General features: G+C 40.3%; 1 protein-coding gene across 1 annotated transcript in view; it reads right to left on the bottom strand.

Moving 5' to 3' along the window:
- Positions 1-7,331: 7,331 nt before the first annotated feature.
- Positions 7,332-18,955, bottom strand: part of galnt9 (polypeptide N-acetylgalactosaminyltransferase 9) — a 91,029-nt gene continuing 79,405 nt past the window's right edge. The window contains exons 7-11 of the mRNA XM_062417605.1: positions 17,634-17,819; positions 15,621-15,758; positions 13,030-13,125; positions 7,744-7,911; positions 7,332-7,478 (exon numbers count right to left, since the gene is read on the bottom strand). Of these exons, the coding sequence (XP_062273589.1) occupies positions 7,332-7,478; positions 7,744-7,911; positions 13,030-13,125; positions 15,621-15,758; positions 17,634-17,819 (735 nt within the window). The remainder of the gene's footprint in view (positions 7,479-7,743; positions 7,912-13,029; positions 13,126-15,620; positions 15,759-17,633; positions 17,820-18,955) is intronic.

Here is an 18,955-nt window from a genome sequence, read left to right as displayed (position 1 = left end):
TGTACCGTTGGGCCAGCTGTCAGATTCTGGTTGTGAATATAAATTGAGCTGCTGATTGTAAGGCTATTTTCTCTCTGGACCTGTTGATGTTTCATAACAGAGATAAGGATGAAGTGGAGGTATCTGGAAAGCAGCGAGGGCAAGGTAGGGAGAAGCAGCACTGAGTTGCAAGTAGGTTATATGTGCTGCATGAATAGGTGGTGTGATATATTTTGAAACTTAAGGATGTAACATAGGCTATTGTCAATGACTTTTCAATTAACTCAGTTTATCAATCTGAAAGTGATCAGTAACATCATCATCACTGATAATGACAAATTATCGATTGGTTGTGCCACAATAATCCATAGAGCTCTCAGTCCTACTCTTCAAAAATAAATGTATAGATCCATAAATTGATAACTCAACATGTGACATTAAATACAGTCATGGGTAAAACAATACAGAAGAGAAGGGAACGTTTTCTTGTGCATATTTTCTGTAATTCTGGCAGAATGTTGGATGATGACTGATGTAATTATTTCCTGGATTTTGTATTGGGTACTGTATCACCGAGTGTGTGTAGAAATGCAGGCAATGGGATTAAACTGCAATATTTGTTCCAGAGGAGGACTCCCAGACCTTTTATTGTGCCCCCCGCACCTTCTCGATCCAAAGTCACGCCCTTGCTTTTACTGGTCCTGTAAAAGTCATAGATTATTTTGTGTGGTCTGTTGCCACTGAGTGTGACTTATGCTTTCTTTATGGTCCTATTAAAGGCTGGAACAACTCTGTACTGTAACAGTCCTTCTACAAGTGAGATCATCTTCCTCCTTTGTGTGGTAACTTTCCCTCCAGACAACTGTTTTTTTCTTATCATATTAACTGTAAGCTCACTAAACCTGATCAAACCCGTTTTTCTATTCATTTGCCAAATCAAGGCCTTAAGGCATCTTAATGACTCATTGGTTTGCAGCAGTTGTTGAGAAATGTGGAGCAGTTTTTCCTCAGTTGGACTGGTTTGAGCATGTGGGACCACTGCAATCCAAACCAATTTACCAGAGATCTTGTTGAGAGACTTGCTCCTCGCTGAGTTTCCAAACCAGCCTGAAGCTTCATCTTGAGAAAGGATTCGATCTGACTAGCTACCATAAATCAATATATGAAAATACTACTACCTACAGTACAGTTCGCTTGATTTTTTGTGTGAAATATAACCAAATCATGTTTGAAATTAATCGTAATGAATGAAAATCACCCATCACATGATCCATTCACAGGAAACAGGTCATTTTGTATTGTTGCTGTAGTTGGTCCTTGAAAATGTGTCTAAAACTGAATGCTTTCTTAATTCTCACACATACACCAGTATTTTATGTGCATATACACACACACAGATATACATACATACACACCACCTTGGTGCTGCCTATACAGTTATACTATCTTTGAGGCAGAGCAACGCTGGGCCTAATTGTGTCTTGGAGCTACTGTGCTGCTCATCTCTGGAGATCTCATTATAAGATCCACAAGCTGTTCAGGCACGTACCAGCTCTCTTCAGTCTCTCATCCTATCAGCTTGTACAGCATAACTGTCTGAAATCTCCATCGCCCCTTTGCAGTATTGACAGAATAAAGCAATTATTGTTGATTAGGAAATTGCACCGTGCACCTAAAGAGAGACACATAGAGACAAAGAGATAAACTGCTCGGTGAGGTGTTTGATCTTGCAGTTAGCTGTCAATAGCGAGTGTCGAGTTAATACCGCTGATCCATGCCCTGAGAGCAGTGCGTGTTTCAAAGTCTTCAGAAAGTTTTGTCCATTTGGCAGCAGACAGAGCTGACGGAGTGCCCAAAGCGTAACTTCTTTTTTTTCCAAGATCCTGCTCGGTATCCATGCTACTGAACATTTTCATCACTCCTTTAACCCTCTCCTCTGTCTCACAGGTACAACTGATATGAAAGGGAAATGTTCAGCATTTTCAGAAAATATGTTGATATAAAATATAGTAAGTACAAAAAAAACGTATATGTTTATCTGTGAATTCTGTCACTGATTATGTGATTAGTTTGTGACAAATCATTCACACCTAAAATGTGAATGACTTGTCACATTTCCTGATTTGGTCCAGTTTATATTGCTTCCCTTGCCCCTCCTGCCTCTGTCCCTGCCTTCAGCCCCACACTCTCTTCTCTTGGCTCTGCCATTCTTCACCTGTCCACCAGATTTTCTTGCCTGGTTCCCACACCCACCTGCTCACCTGTTGCCACTCCCTAATCATCTTCACCTGCTGCCCATTATCTCATCCCCCACAGCACCAGACATGTAAGCCTGTATTTCGGATTTGGATCATTATAACCTTTCTGCATTTAATTTTTCCTCCTGTTTGCCCCATGCACACACCCATGACAGAGTAAATATTAACAAAAAATATGAAATGGATAATACCACAACTCCCAAGTGTAACATAACTTGTGGACTATCTTTAAATCATTATATTTTTTTGTGTGTGTGTACTTGCTAAATTATCATCAACCCAATAATGTGCAACATTTTCACAATAAAGTAGTTTGGCAGTTAAAAAAAAAGAAGCTTACTACAAGTTTGAATTACTGTTCTGAACTGATATTCCAAAGGGGTTTGGGTCCTGATACTACAAATAGAATCAGGTTACAGCTACCATATTACTTGTAGAGATGATTCTGATGGCCAAGGTAAGAAAGGAATAGCCCGGCATATGTGATAATATGTTTTGAGATGAGAAGATGTTATCAAGTGCAGAGGTGGAGACACGGCAGGCAAGGAGGGACACTTCAGTGGATTAAACCTACCTATATGAGACAAAGCCTCATTGAATGACATTTTAATAGTTCAATACCTTACATGTGGCGTTTATTTGAGTATTCTGTTACTTTATGTGCATATTGCTACTTAATGCCTTTGGACAGTATGTGACAAGGAGAAGTGTTGCGTGGGCCCAAAATGAATGGAGTGTCATTAGATGGCTCAGAAGAAGACTATTAAAGAGAGTTGAAATATTGTATAGAAAAATTTTACCTCAAGAAGGACTCATAAAATATGTGACATTAATCTGTACAGAAATTACCCACTCACAGTCTGGGGATTGTAAAGTCCCCATTGATGGATTTGAGTAGACATAGCCAAAAGGGTCATTTTGATTTTATAAGCTGAAATTAAAAGAAGTATTACATGTGATGATTGTTGGATACATCTAAACCTCCACAGATAACATTTGCATTGCACTTCTGGATACAGTTTTCTATAAGTTTACGAGGTGATTGCACATGATTTGTGTTTATGGTAACCCCTCAAAGTTTTGTAGCAGTCATCCACTCTTGGGTCTTGCTGTCATTTCCATTTGCCCAGATCTGCTGTAGCCCAATGTTGAAACTTCTCTGAGTTGATTAGAGGGTTATTCAGATCACCTGTCGTGCAGGGTGCAGGGACTGGCTCCTCTCTTGGCCAATCAGGGTGTGATGATAACTTTTCTCTGGGGATTAAGAAAAGTGGAAAATTGCACATTCACGTTATTCTGATCTTTCCTCCACTTACTGCAGACCTCATTCTAGCAGATATTGTCAGCCACTGTCAGACAATCTGGTCTGTTCAAGCCCTTTTGGAACTTTTTTGCTGTCTTTTGCTTTTCTGATTACGAGCAATTTTAAACATTATGGAGCCTATTTTGAGTGAATATTTTAAAAAGTCACCTTTCAGCTAGGCTGCCTGCATTAGGGCAATTTTAGTGCTCTTTGTGCAAGTTTTTCTTTCCCTAAAGATAGCCCGGCACCTACAGGCTTTGTTTTGTTTATTTTCATTGGAACTTGCTTTATACATTTATACATTCATTTTTTTCATTGTGAAGGCACTTGTGACATTTGTTTCTCCAAGTAAATATCTTGTGTTTTTATGTGGTTGGGAACTGGTGGTTAAGTCTGGGGAATCAGTACCGTCACACTTTGCTCATTAAAACTTTTGCACTTTTTCCCTTATCGAGCCGGCTATCCGTCCAGATCTCTCTGCTTTTCCAAACGCACCAGTAATTGCTGTCAGTTTTTGTGGAGATAAATCTTCAGTAGTTCTCCTGGCTCTCTCATAGTTACATATTGACTGTATGTTCAAACCGTATCCATTCATGGTGGTCCAGGGAGTTAGCATTGGTTTGGTCTCCACAATAGAAATGCTACATTTGGCAGCATTTCTATTAGTTGAAAGCAAACCCACCAACCCTTGAACCCACTCCCCACATACAACCCCCACCCCGCAGCTGTCTGAATAATAAAGTCACCTTTCCCTCTTGGCTGCGGCCCAGGTATAAAAAGAGTATTGTCAGCATCACAATGAGAACGAACGAGGGTCCCCTACTGCTCATGAGACGGATGCAGTGTCCTTGTCCACCCCCCCACCGCCCCCCTCCTCTTCTCTCCTCTTCCCTCAAGCCTCAACACCATTTCCTGCCCCCAGCCCCTCATCCTCCACCAGCACATCACTCACTGTCACTCTGTCATCCACTCTCCGTGAAAATGAAACCTTTAATGCAGACTAACCTTCCCTTTCACCTGCAGCGACGGGCTCAGTAGCTATTGTCTGGTGCTCAAGCATACTAATACATGCTGTGCAACTGTAACTATATTTTCAAAAGGCTATAGCTTAATCCCTATATAACCCTAACCTTAAGAAACTCTCTCACTTTCGTGTTTGTACAGACCAAACAGAGGCTTCGATTTTTATTCTAACTTTTGTGGATTCGAGTTAGTTGCAAAGGTTAAAGTTTGATACTTATGGATAGGTGCAGTACCACTACCCTAATTCCAACATTAATTTAAACAAGTCCAAATAATTAAAACTTTTCTTTATGTCATTTTCCTTAATCATAACACACACATGCACACAAGTAATTCAACATAGGTACAGCTAAGCCGCAAACAGTGGCTCGCTCCGTCTCTGCTTTCTGCCACCTGCACCACAGTTCCTCTGAGCCCTGCTGTAAATCGACTCTGCAGGCAAGACTCTGTGGCACAAAGCTGTAACCCACTGAATCCATTCATTCTATCAGGTGAGGTAACATTATTCTGCAGGTGTTAAGTCTGGGGAAACCCATATTGCCGGAATAATAATTTCCCGGTTCAGGCTATTTCCTGACACGGGGGCCGTGAGACATTACACTGGCAGTGTGTTTGTAAACCTTGTCGCAGACCAGAATAAGATATAACCATAGAAGGGGCTGAAGCAGTCTTCGTTTAGAGGACACACAGATGATGCATTGCTTATATGAAATGATTAGAGGCAAAGAAGCATGACGTGGTGGCAAGTGCAGGCAATCTCTCAGGATAAACCAGCTGGAAACCAAATTAAAATGGGCCTTTGGAACATGCAGGTTGAATAGCATGGCTAACCCCAGTAAAAAGGACTTTCACTTTCCATTGCCTCCAAACGTTACAGTATTTCTGGGCTTGAGGACATTGGAGAAATAGATTGGACACACAAGGGATCCTCTTGTAAATGCAACAACTATATTCAGTGCTTTCAGGATAGACAGCAATTATTTGGCTTACATTCTTCTGTATATAATGTCTATTTTAAAAGGGAAAAGAAGTTAGGTTTCCACATTCTGTTCTCAGTTAAAATGAGGGGGGGGGGTTATTATTATTGCTTTAATTATTTAGATGATTGAGAATCCTGTAGAAGAGGTTTAAATATTACTTGATGGCTATGAACAAAAAATCCTTACAGCAATGTAGAAGACTTTGGAAGACCTATCATATGATTATTTTGTTCTAACATAACCCTGTTTGGTTGCTTAGGTTACATACTGTATCTGTTCAAACAGTATGTCCATTTTTCACTTTTACCATTGCTAATGTTAGCCTCCGGTAGCATCCAGGATCAGGAACGGTTGCTAAGCTACAGTATGATTTCGCTATTCGGGGGAGGGAGATCAGTACACAACCTGCTAATGTTTTTTCAATCAATTTACACTGTGTATCAATAAAAGTAATGTTATAAGTACATAACTAGAAAAAAGATTGTGGGCGTCTCTGGAACATATTCAAATTAAAAGCATGTCAAACACTTTCATGTAAGTCGTTCAAAAAAAGGCCACATTTTTCACTTCAACGTGAGAAAAACTGAGCAAGTAAACACATTTAGCTCCAAGTATAATAACTGGAAAGCTTTCAGTGCTTTCTGAAGACCTGTTATCCAGTGGGTGGGCTGAAACCGTTGCAGCACACAGGGCCAGAAACCCGATGGAGGCTTGATGTGGCTGTAAGTGCAGGTACAACAAAAGACAGGCAATTGTGGTGGTTCTGTTAATAACTGGCTCTACAATAGTACAAAAGAAAATGCGTAGTTTTTATGTAAGACAGAGCTAAGAACACCTGGGGCGCAAAAGGTGACGGTGAATTATATGAGCTGATGACACAGACATATAAAAACTTGTGCAAAGTGAAAGACGGTGAGACGGCTTATCATAAAAATGATTTTATTATCCTAATTGTTATCAGAGGACAGATATCAATTTTTCACTTTTTACAATATATTACTATCATTAGACTGTTTTTATACATTGTTTTATATATTAATAACTTTCAAATAATTTTGTACATGCTTTTGGGACTGACATTCCCTGGTCATATGAAGCAGAAAATGAGCAAAAAAAGGCACATGATTGCTCCTGTCCACAGTGAGCAATACAGTCCAAAGAAAACAAAGTACCGTAGTGGTTTGTGTGAGTGCAGGTGAAATGCTTCCCGATTCAGATGATAGGCAGCCCCTTTGAAGCCTATTACATGTCTTGCCATGGCAGGGCAATATGTCCGACGCAATTTTCCGAATCACAGCCCAAAATAATCACTTAGATGTGGCAAGTGACCGCAATTATATCTTTTGATTTGCTCGGACGCACACAAAAACAAAACACACACATTCTCTCTTTCTCGTCTCCCGAGATCTGATAGTTTTACAGTGGAAATAAAAGAATTACTAGGATTTTGAACCACCTTCAGGGGCTGCGCTGAGGTGTCTTGTTACTCTGTTCTATACATGTAGCTGAATGTCAGAAATGTGGGCCATCTCAAACGGTGCAGCTCGCCGTAAGGTCTCTGTGAACGCACAGCTGAGTGGAACACATGAATTGATCATATTCTTCTTTAAGACTCAGTGTTGGAAAGCTCTGTGGTCTGAAGGAAGCTAAGTGTGCAGTGTAGTCTGTAGTGTGAAATATCACACACTAGCACCACCGGTCCCTGCTCCTCTCGGAACTGTCCACAGTTTGTGATCCAACCGCGACTTGAAACACTGCCCAAACTGTCTCGGAGGTTGTTCTCTGGCTTCAGTGCCTGGGATGCTTAATCCAGTTTCGTATCATCCACTTCTGACCGGAGCATCGCTGCACCACCAGGCGAAGGCCAAAGTTGGCATCTTTGGACATTTCTACCTCCAAACATCGACCAGTGTCCCTGCTGATGATTGGGCCATTCTGCAACAGAAAAAACATGTAAAAATATGACCCAATTTGCTTAACAGTCTAGGGAAAAAAACAGATGGCTGTACCCATTCGCAGAATTACTCCCATTTCCCAATACTTGTTGCTATGGGATCAATTATAGTTATTACCCATTCAGTGATGGAAGACTTCAAAACACACGCTTCAGTCTTGTTTTGGCCGCTATTACGTGTGGTGTGTTTGAAATGTCGCATTGGTGAAGATCAGTGTCAGAGCAGATCATATGTTTTCTTTTTACCTGCGTGAAGTCCCACAGCCTCTGAGACATCCTTGAAACAACATCACATTTTTTCAGACTGGGAGTACGTCCTCTGCCATCATCAACGAGGCATTTTGTGTCAGGCAGGAAGGTGGTCGAGCCCAGGGGTCCCAGCTGAAGAAGCCCCTCATTAGAGTAGCGGGCGAGCTGCAACACAGAGATAACCGATGTGTTACGCTGATGGACTCAAGTACAACAGCAGCAATCATAGCTGCAAAAAACAAATACTTGATTTTTAAGAAAGCATCTCAGTATCTGTGACAAGCACAAGCTGTAAATGATAAAACAGAGAGAAAAAGAAAAAACTGAACGCAGTCTGCAATGATACTGTTCGACTGTTTGAAAAACTTTTGGATCGTTTACAGCCAATTAATTAATTGTTATACTGGAGGAATCTCTTTTGCTAGGTGTTTGTCTATTATTAATATTTAAACTGAAATCAATGCCATTGATCATTTACAATTTCATAAATGTGATTTAAAGGTAGTTTAACCACAGCGCATAGCGTGTTCCAGCAGAATCAGAAGCTGAGATGGTAGCTAAAAAGAGCACATCTAGCTGGGAGTTTTTTTCTCTATTGTGATTGAATTTAGCAACTATGCCATTAAATTACAGTATGTGGAATAGCAAAATTAATTATCAAGATGCCAGTTAATCAAATAGACCTTTTTAATTAACAGGTAAGATAAAAAATATCAGTGAGTACATTTCTTTAGATGAGGCTAATCATGGCTTTCTCCCCAGCAGTTTTTCATTTGATGTACTATAGCTTTCTTGATTTAGCTGTTTTATGTTTTTGTGTGCAACAATGGCTGTAAGAGTCCACAAATGAGTAGTTACTGCACATTTTAAGTATATCTATGACATCCATATGTTTTGTGGTAAAAGAGTCACATTGAGGTCTTAACTGAGTTTTCACCAATTAATTAACCATTAATTTTTAAATGGGAAACCTATCTAGATTCAAAATGAAATAATTCCTCCATTTAAAGTCTCTAGTGGCCACGAGAGACATGATAATGTCTCCAGAAAACAATGAACCAGGATAATTCACTAATGTCCTCTCAACTGTGCATGACGCATCATCTAATAAAATGTCTCATTGTAGAATACTGCAGTGTTCAACATTGCATGGAAACCAGTGTACAGCGTATTAATACTATAATATTTCTCCAAACCAAAACTCAATCCCTTACTGTTTAATCCTGCACATGAAAGGCTCTGTGATGATACGTATCTATTACGTAAGGATACAGTAGAGGTAGCATTTATTATTTATGTGATCCTCTCTGAAAAATGATATGCCAAAGATAGGGAGGTCTTCAGAACGGCAGCAGCCCTGCTTCGAGGGAGAACACACTCACGAGTGTCCTGTACCCCACCCCCCAAACTCAAACACACACGCTCTCACAGTCATCCATTAAAGCACAGAGTAGGTACTGCTGCTATGTTATGTGATTTGCAGCCCTGGAAGAATCCTGACTGCTGGAAAGTTGACTTATGAGCAATATGTCTTCCAATGCTTCATTGATGCAAATATATGCTGCCTGATTTTCCAGATTTTCTGAAGGTTAGACCAAGAAAATAGTCATATTTTATGACTAAAGCAGATCCTTGTGACTACCCTATCTACACACCTGTAATTGAATCTTTTCAAACTTCAAATTCAAACAGTACTGTAGTAGGAAAACACTTTTCCTGCTGTCACATACTGATATTCCCTTATTCAAGTACCTTAGTTAATCAATTTCAGCATGTAAAAATCTCTCTGAACTGATAACATTTTCTGAGTGGAGGGAAATAGAGATGCAGTATGGCAAGTGGTCTGTGTAGGTGTTGCCCCTTGTAAGAAGAGATTGCAGGTGGGTTTTAATCCAATATTCTGCCCTGAAAAGCCACTTGGAACAAAATAGGAAAACAACTCAGGACCACTTTGTGTGTCACTCAGAGTTCACTGGAGCTAGTTGTGCTGTTCATAAGGATACCAATGAGGATCATTCTTTGGACTGAGGAACGTCAGACATTGACATAAACACATTTTAAATTCTCAACCTGTTGCAAGACACATAATGCTAAAAAAAGTTTTCTGAAGGTGGTAGTTTAAAGGTCATTATTACAGGCAGTTTGATTAAGAATCCTTCATTGCATGTTATGTTGCTATCTTAGGTCTTTCGAGGTTATAACGCAGTAAGCAGATTTATCCTTGGTGTAAACTATGACTGGGCACAAGAAAACCCCCTCCCCCCACATAATCCTCACTAATACCTGTTTACAGCTCAGTCTGGAAGCCTTTTATGCGCTAACACATTTAAAATGGGACCATAACAAATAATTAACGCGAGGAAATGATTCTGCCAAGCCAATTAACCTGTGCCTCTGCAGCAACATTAGACGCTCCATTGCATCCCCGGCACAGTGAAAGTTTTAGAGCCACTTTCTGGAGGTCAAGCTAATCACGAGTTTCTTAATGAGCTCATTAATGGTGCAACGCTGTGACAATGTAAATATAAGATGCTGCCTTTTGTACATGGTGTCGGGTTGTAACCGCCACATTTCTACCTTTCTAGTACCTCGCTCCACCAGGAAGTTATGAGTACATTTATGCCACAGATTACGGCAAATGTTTTAAGAAGGGCTTGGCTTGGGACCTATCACATGCACCATAGCTTCCAGCCTTCACACAAACCTTTATGGAGACTTAAGGGGCCCCACAGCATAAACAGTGCTTCGGGTGTCCATCTGCACCATGCACAGCCAAGTGCACCGCACATAGTTGGGATTCTTTATCCCATGATAGAGAATACTGTAGTTTTTCTTTAAGTCATAATCTTTGCTATATTCATAGTAACAGTATTTATAGTCGGCAGGGGTAGTAATAGCCAACAAGAGCTGAAACTCTAATATCATCAATAGAAAAGTAATTATTTACTTAGAGTGACTAAGCAGTAGTGTGCATGTATAAGGCAACGAGGCAGGCTTTGTAGCTCTATCACCATGCTTCCACTGCATTACACTATTGGACAAAGGTGAGACATTATCCATGATTTAGATTTCCTCTGGGAGAGCAGGCAGAGAGACTCATTCTCAGAAGCACAATAAAGATTTATTCTGTGCAATTATATTTTTTTTCGTAAGTAAAAGGAGCATGGTAAAAGGAATGCAAAATCACACTGTCCCACAAAATTGAATTCGTCCCGCTCCCAGTAATGTCGGTCATCACTGTAATCTAATGATACAAAGACAAAATTCATCTCCATTTGTTTATTTCCCCAGGGGATCAGGATTAAAAGAGTCAGTGAGGCTTTACATTACTGGACCCCATGGAGCTCTCACTGAAGGAGAAAAGAGGAGAGGCCGGTGAGCTGCTGCTGCTGTTGCTGTTGCTGCTGCTGGCCTCCTTTTCATATTCTCTCATGACACATAATGAACATGTCGCTCAGCGGCGAGAGAAGCCGTTAGGAAATGTGGGAGATGTAAGAAAAATGATACATGAATAGCATTTGTGGGATTTCTCTACCAGACTGGCTTTTGTTTCACAGCACAAAAGGAAAATAAGCACAGAGATACAAGACAACACCCTCCCACCAACTGTGACATTTGTCCTGGTATCTATTTAAGTAAAGGTTATGTTGAACACATCAGTTCTTTCTTTTCAGCAGCAACCTACTGTATATTTATATAATTACATGCACTCTCACCTGGGAGTGCCCTAGTTTTTCAGTCTTTCCTGCTGAGTGGTTTGAACAGAGCCTCTGGAAATGGCGATGCTTTGCTTAGTTGTACTGTCGCAAGAGTAATGTCTGATTTAGAGTCGTTTTTCCAACTGCTCTCTTTTACCATCAAAAAATACTGGTGTCCGATGAGACCTATTTATCCAAACATACTATGATCTGTACAAGAGTGCAAACTGGCAATATATCTCCTTCATTTATGATAATTTGCAGAGATTAATCAAAATTGTAGTGTAATCAAGTCTTACTTTGTGGAATAAAACTGTGTATTCAAAAGCAACTTAATTCCAGATTTTGCACATTTAGATGCAGGTGTAGAGTAGCACAACACTATAATTAAGCATGTTGACTGATGTTTTTCACATTTTTAAGTGGCAACATATCATCCGTGTGTATTTTTAATCTAATTTCATATTCTTTAACTGTAATACTCCGAATCTGTTCTGAATCCTTATCGACCCCGCAGGAGGCGGAAGTGCTAATTGAATAAGAGAGGAGTCAGGATGCAGCCTTCTGTTCCTCTCTGAATGGAAACAAATAGAGGGGTTATAGTATTTACTATGACTGATGCACATGGATTACTACATATGCATATGAATCAAACTGCTACCTACACAGCATTTACTTTACGCTTTGGTTAAATACAGGGTTTTTTTAGCACAGAATGACACAGCTGCAGTAGGAGCATCCAGCTTTACATATCAAGTTGTATTACATATAATGACTTTATTTGTTTTTCTTTCTTTTCCAACATTTACATCCATTATAGATCTTAGACACAAGGTACACCCACACAGGTTCAAGATATACACTGTGGGGGTGTGTAAAGACCATATTACTGTCATCTACCTGAACCTCCTGATGGTGTCAGACAACTTAAACCTTTTATAATTCTTAGTGTAAAATTTGGGCGACCTTGGACACTTTTCAAGTATAACTCCACCAAATATCAACCTGAGATGTGGTTCAAATCAGACAGAGTAGAACTGAAAACATGTGCTGGTAAGTGCTTGGTAATCAGTTACAATTACACCTCCAGAATACCTGTTAGGCATGTGCATCCTGATTGCACACACACACACACACACACACACACACACACACACACACACACACACACACACACACACACACACACACACACACACACACACACACACACACACACACACACACACACACTCCATCTATGTAGATCACATATAGACGTAGAATTCACTGCATTTACGGCGTAATTTTGGGTATCATCTCATAATCAGCTCTCAGTGTGTTGTAGCTGCAGTGATGTGTGTAGGAGTTTATAGTTCTAGTCCATGAGAAGCAATCAGGCAATCATTTTTCTCTCTAGTACTTTTTCCATCAATCCAACAATCACTGAATAAAATGTGATTTAACTGGAAGGGGGCTTGAAGAGAAGCTTGCATCAACTTGAAGAAAGTCCACAAGTGTTACTGCAGAATATGTTGGTTTAGGAATACAAGCATGAGTACTTTCTGAACATGAACACACAAACAGCTCGCGAGTGTGGTCTGACCTGGGAGGACATGCCATGACAGGGGTAGAGGATGGCTTTGTCGTCGTCCTCCGAGCCCTGGTCCAGGCAGTAGCCACTAGCCTTGCTGTTCCTCACCTGAAAGACACATCAGGAGGATCGGTTACTTCAAGATTTTGTGAATTAGTTTTCTTTTTTAAGGAGAGAATACTTTGGGAGTTAGAAAGAGACAAGAGTGGGGGTAGAGCAGATGCCAGGTGCAAGGCCATCAGGATAAAAGATTATTTTCCAGGGAGCATTTCAAAAGAATATTTTGACATTTGGGAAATATGCTTATTCATTTTGCTGAGTGTTGGATGAGAATATTGATACCACTCTCATTTCTAGTTATTCAAAATGTTTATCTTCCACTGTTTTGTGAAGCTAGCTGTAGCTTAATTTTTAATGTAGAGCTGTATTGATCTTCTCATCTCGCTCTTAGCAAGAATGCAAATGACATATTTCTCCAAATGTAGTTGAACTATGCCTTGAATTGAAATTGAACAGTAATTATTGCACAAGTTATGATGGAGGGGAGCACCTAATTTCGCTCATTCGTTTTCTTTCCAGTATCATGGCTCTTAATATAAAAAATGTTCAATTTACTCCTCTATAAGATGATAATTGAATTGAGTTGAAATAATTAAAACAATCACCAGAAACACTAAATCTTGAACATAACATTTTTTTTATATGAAAGTGGTAACATTTTACATCCTGAACTCATATATGTAAATTAACATGGTGTTGAAGAATTTGCACAAAAAGTACCTCCTGCCTGCCAGGTTGTCTTTCTGTTATTACATATGCTGCAGAACTGAAACAGAAAGCAAATCAATTGCCTTTGTTTATTTGGGATGGCTATGTTCCCTTGAAACTGACCCCCACTTTCATTCCTGCGTGCATGTTACACCGCCTCCTGTCTACCAGATCCGTTGTGGCTTGTTCACATAACAGTGACTTCTATTATCCCACAGTGATGGCTGGGCCATGATAGTGTATCATCATGCAGAGACCAGTCCCACTTCTGCCTCTGCCTCTCCTCTAGGCCCCCAGATGGTGGTGTGCATTGAGCCTGAGCTTTGGTTCTGTGTGATTTGAATGCGTATGGCTTCATTTCCAGGTTGTGACATATCTATCATGTGCTGTTGTCAGGGAAGGTTCCACCCCGCTGGTCTGGTCAGCATGGCCGAGTGCAGCGCTGATGCTCAGTGACAGATGAGACTCACTTCTGCTGTGGCAGCTGTGTGGCAACACAAGGTAACTGTTACCCAGCTTGTAGACAGATCTGAAATAGTGCCACTTAAGTGGCTGCCGCTCTGAGGAATCCATTAGCTGGGTGCCAGAGCCAAAACAAGGCAGTGGAAACAAAGGCAGGAGTAAAGTCACAGAGCTTTGATGAATCTAGAGGTTAATTTGATGTATTCTGACATGCATTTGCAGACCATATAGATTTTCTTATGTTTTCCATTGTTGAAATTGATAGGAGTAAACATTGTGTGTCTTTCCATACCTCAAAATAGTATCTGACTCTGGAGTGTGTTCAATTCTTCAACCTGTCATAATCGTGTTTTTCTTCGCCTACTGTGCTGAGTGCGCAGCCAAGCTCAAAACAATCAAGTTGGAATGGAAAACTAATAAGTGTTTAATTAAAACTCATTATGAGGAAATTGCATCTAATCTCGTGTGGTGATGCTGCATTGCTATGGCAACAAGATACCTTTACCTTAAACTGGATACAGTGAATTCATTTGTATTTTCTTCATGTGTAATCTTTAATGTGGAAAGCATCAGTCTGTCACTGTGATGATGCCTGATTGTTTAACTGTACTTCTGTCAGGAACACTCTCGTCATAGATTAAACCATTTATTGCAACAAATGGTAATACAGTTTTACTTGGCGTTATAGGCTCCACTCTAAGATGCTCCCTGGATTAGCCAGCAGCATGCTGAGCTAAAAACAGGGAGCGCAATGCAAGCCCCCCTTGGAGTGGGCCGAAAGAAAGACATGAATTGCAGATTGACCCTAGAGCCATGATGGGACCCTGAACCAGAAGGTGGAGGCTGGGGTGGTGGAGGCAAGCTTTGCCAGCAGCAGTGTGAGCAATGGTTAAGCTAGATCAGTGTAGATGGGAGTAATATTTAAAGGGACCGCCTTGTGGTGAGAATGGCTGTGATTGGTGTGTGAGTGATAAGGTGTGCGGATTCAATCAGTAGCTGTCAGCTGATTACAGCTGGGGCGTATGACTTCTTTGTCCTGCATGAACTAACGCGTTGCTTCATTCATCAGTTTGTGTTTGATCACTATGGAAATAGTTTTGTTCTAACCAGAAAGATATCACCAGTTGCTGACAGCTGTGCTGCAGATGAATGTTTTTCAATAAAGACTGCCACAAAAAAAAGGATAATGCAGATCACAGAAATTGTTCTCATCAACTAATTATGTATATTTATCAGCTATGGAATCAAATTAGCTGCCATCCTGCGTGCATTCTGTTTAAACCACAGTACAGCAACAGAATTACAGATGATGATCCAGTAGAATTAACATGTTGAGTATTCCCAGTAATCTTGTTAGCAAGTATCTTTCTCACCTCGCCATATGTGATGGTGTTGTTGTAGATCCGCATCTCTGGGTAGACATTTTCAAGGTACCAGCGGAAATTCCGACACTGGAGTCTCTTCCTTAAAGCCAAACGCTCAGAGACATCCCCAAAATCAACCCCCGGGTTCTGTCAACAAATGGCAAAAAACAAAGACAAAATGACTCTTACTTACTGTGACCATGCTGGCTTTCTAATGTTTTTCTTATTATTTGTAATAATAATTATTTTCCTGCCACATTTGTGAGGGATATGACTGTGTGATTTAAAATGTTTGAAAACTATATCACATATTGAGAATGACTGAGCAAAGAAGTTCAACATAGGGCAGATAGTGGAGGACTTAAATGGACAAGAAGCTCACAGAATACTATTCAGACAGGTACATACAACAACACACTCACTCATGATTGCAACTCACTCTCCAGAGGAGACGTTGACAACCACTGTGTTGCATAGCAACATAGGGGTGTGTGTGTATGAGTGTGTGCACTACACAGTGTCCAAAAACTTGGCAAAAGTTCATTTTTTGCTTAATACGAGTGCTGCAGCCTCTGTGGAGTTCACATAGTTTATACTATTTATCTTCATGTTGTCTGACTTGGTGATGCTTTATTCTCCTGTTAATTCAGTAAGTATTCAGTAAGTATTGGGCTATTTAATTTATGTAGCTTAATAATATTTGTGTAAGTATATGCATATACAGTACACTGTGAATGTGCATGAACATGCATATAAACACATACTCTGTTTAATCACAGTAAATACATAGAACATGCATATGAAACAACAACGTCCTTCCTATAGAAACTGATTCAAAGGCACATACACACATATACCTGGACACACACAGTTGTCTTATTACAAGACAGTGTTTCCAAATACTACTCATCAGTTTCCCCCTCTGTGTTGGAGGCTACAGAGAGCTGCTGAAGCTGCTTTCAACATCTGTTAATAATTAATTCTAATTGGAAATGTCCAATTTCCACTTTTTTGTAGCCATAAAGCGACACTAACAAATGCATTTAATTTCAGTTAGATGTTGTTTGGTATTTGGACTTGGGGCTGGCCACTGTGGTGAATCATAAAGCCTTCCCCCACCAAAGTAATTGTGCTCTCAGCGGGTACCTTAGACAATAACAAGAATGTGTGATTGTGTGTATGGGTGTGTTGAGGGGAGGGGGGAGGTGTAGATGGAATAATCGTAGTGTTAGGTCTTTGTACTGTACACAAAATAACTCTGCGCCACAGGACAGCTGGGGTAATAATGTGCCATGCCACTGTGTTTGTAATTACACTGGAGGAGGGATGTGGCCTGATTGGCTAGTTTGTCAAAGTTGCTCCCCCGTCCTACCCAACATGTCTCCGTAATGCACACACACAATGGTAATATTTCCCCAGTTGGCGCTTCCTACCTTCATTTAGTGAATTTTCGTGTAACGATATTTGTGCCAAATTTCTCGACGACATGCAGGCATCATCAGCCTATCACACCCCTGTGTGACTGCTAGACTGCCCAGTATTATTTTGTTATGAACAGCAGTGTGTTGTTTTGGGCAGTGTTCAGAGGTCTTTACTGACATCCTTCACTGACAATCATCTCATTCTGCATGGCTGAAGAGGCAATTAAGATTCAATATTAAACTCTTTATTAATGAAAGTAGCTGTTTATATTTTGAAGCCCATCTCAAAAGACCCTTGAAAGCAATTAAGCTAAACTGACGTGCATGAAAATAGACTGATTAGACATAAGGCTCCTCTCATTCACTTGGTGCTCCTCTCTCATCTGTTTGGAGTCAGACTCCACTGCTTCTTTGCTTTGCCTTTGCTTTACCACTAGTGTGAAGGTCAAGTGGGAAAAAATCTGAATTTTGAATTTCTATTGACTTGTGTCTCAAGAGACCTGGGCTGCATGTCTGAATGAGCAAGTGAGAGTGGAGAAGAGGGGGGAAAGGGAGCTAGGGGATTGTGAGAGGGAGTGATCTCAGAAAGAGAAGAACTTACGTTCATGGGAATGTTCCAGGCCATGTAGACGTGAGATTTATATTCATCCATCCACACCTCAGCAGCCCTCAGGGCATTGCGCTTAGCGTAGTAATCTATGTCATTGTTGTAGGGCTTCTTGGTGCGCTCAATGTGGGCCACTCTGGCACATGGCAGGACTTCCATACTTCCTCCGCACTGCCACACCTAGAAAACAGCAAGAGAGAGAGTCCATGTTTAAATCAAATGTGGATTTCTTCACGTAATTATATTTTAATTTATAAACATGATGGAAATGCAGATGCTTTGCAGTGGAAATAAACATAACTGCAGTTTATGAAATAATGTGAACCAAGTTGGACTCAGTGAGCAAGTCCTGCAACTAACTTTAACACATTTGTGACTTGGAGCCTTTGACTCAAAATCAAGTCTATCCAGGCCCAAACATGAAATCATGCCACTGGAATTTCTCCTGTCTCTTATTCAGGGGGTTGTTGCCTTCATGGATGTATTAACAACAAGCAGAAGCAATCTTTCACCACTCCAAAATATTAAACTTTGGAACACACTGAGCATACAGATGGAGAAATGGATTATGCTGCCGGAGTGGTTTGAGAAAATTGACTGACTGAGACTTGAAACTTACAACATGTGCATATGACACAAAGTCAAGCTTAACGCTGTTGCAGTTCTTTTTGTTTTTTGGTTTGTTACAACTTAGCTCTTATTGTTAGAATTTAAATCCTGAGATCTTGGATCAGAGCAACATGGCTACAACAAAGTCAGACTGGATGAGAAACAGGTTGTAAACACACCAACACTTCAGCTGGATTACTTGCACCAACTGTGATGGATGAGAGAGCTTGGTCGATTATTTTTCTTGAGTTGATAAGTTACTGTACACCCAGGAAGATGGTGACATTATCAACATTTCACTGGAAACTGTTGGACAGGACTATCCAAAGCTGTGGTGACGTAATAGACCAGAGACATTTATGACCATGTTAATCAAAGAACAGCTGGATGGCATCTCAGGTTCAGCTCTTGATACGTTTGAATCATATTTTACAAACAAGCAGTTAAAGCAGTAAAACCTGCTCAGTCCAAACCACACAATAGAAGAAACCGTCTTCAGTATGGTCAAGACCATCCTCAACAGGCTCATTCCTGAGTCATGGACCTACTTTTTTTAAAAGGTCATGCTGAGACTTAACTCCTCTGCTCTTTATGCAAGCATGTGCCGCTGCCTCTCAGAGGTGTCATACATCTGTGGATAGAAATCTACTGTATTTTGTTGTTTTGAAAATTTGCTTTTTTAATAAATAATTAGACAAACCAAAGAG

The sequence above is a fragment of the Scomber scombrus genome, chromosome 4, assembly GCF_963691925.1.
Source record: "Scomber scombrus chromosome 4, fScoSco1.1, whole genome shotgun sequence".
Lineage (NCBI taxonomy): Eukaryota > Metazoa > Chordata > Actinopteri > Scombriformes > Scombridae > Scomber > Scomber scombrus.
The sequence above is the reverse complement of the archived record's forward strand: the minus strand, read 5'-3'. Positions and strand labels throughout refer to the sequence as shown.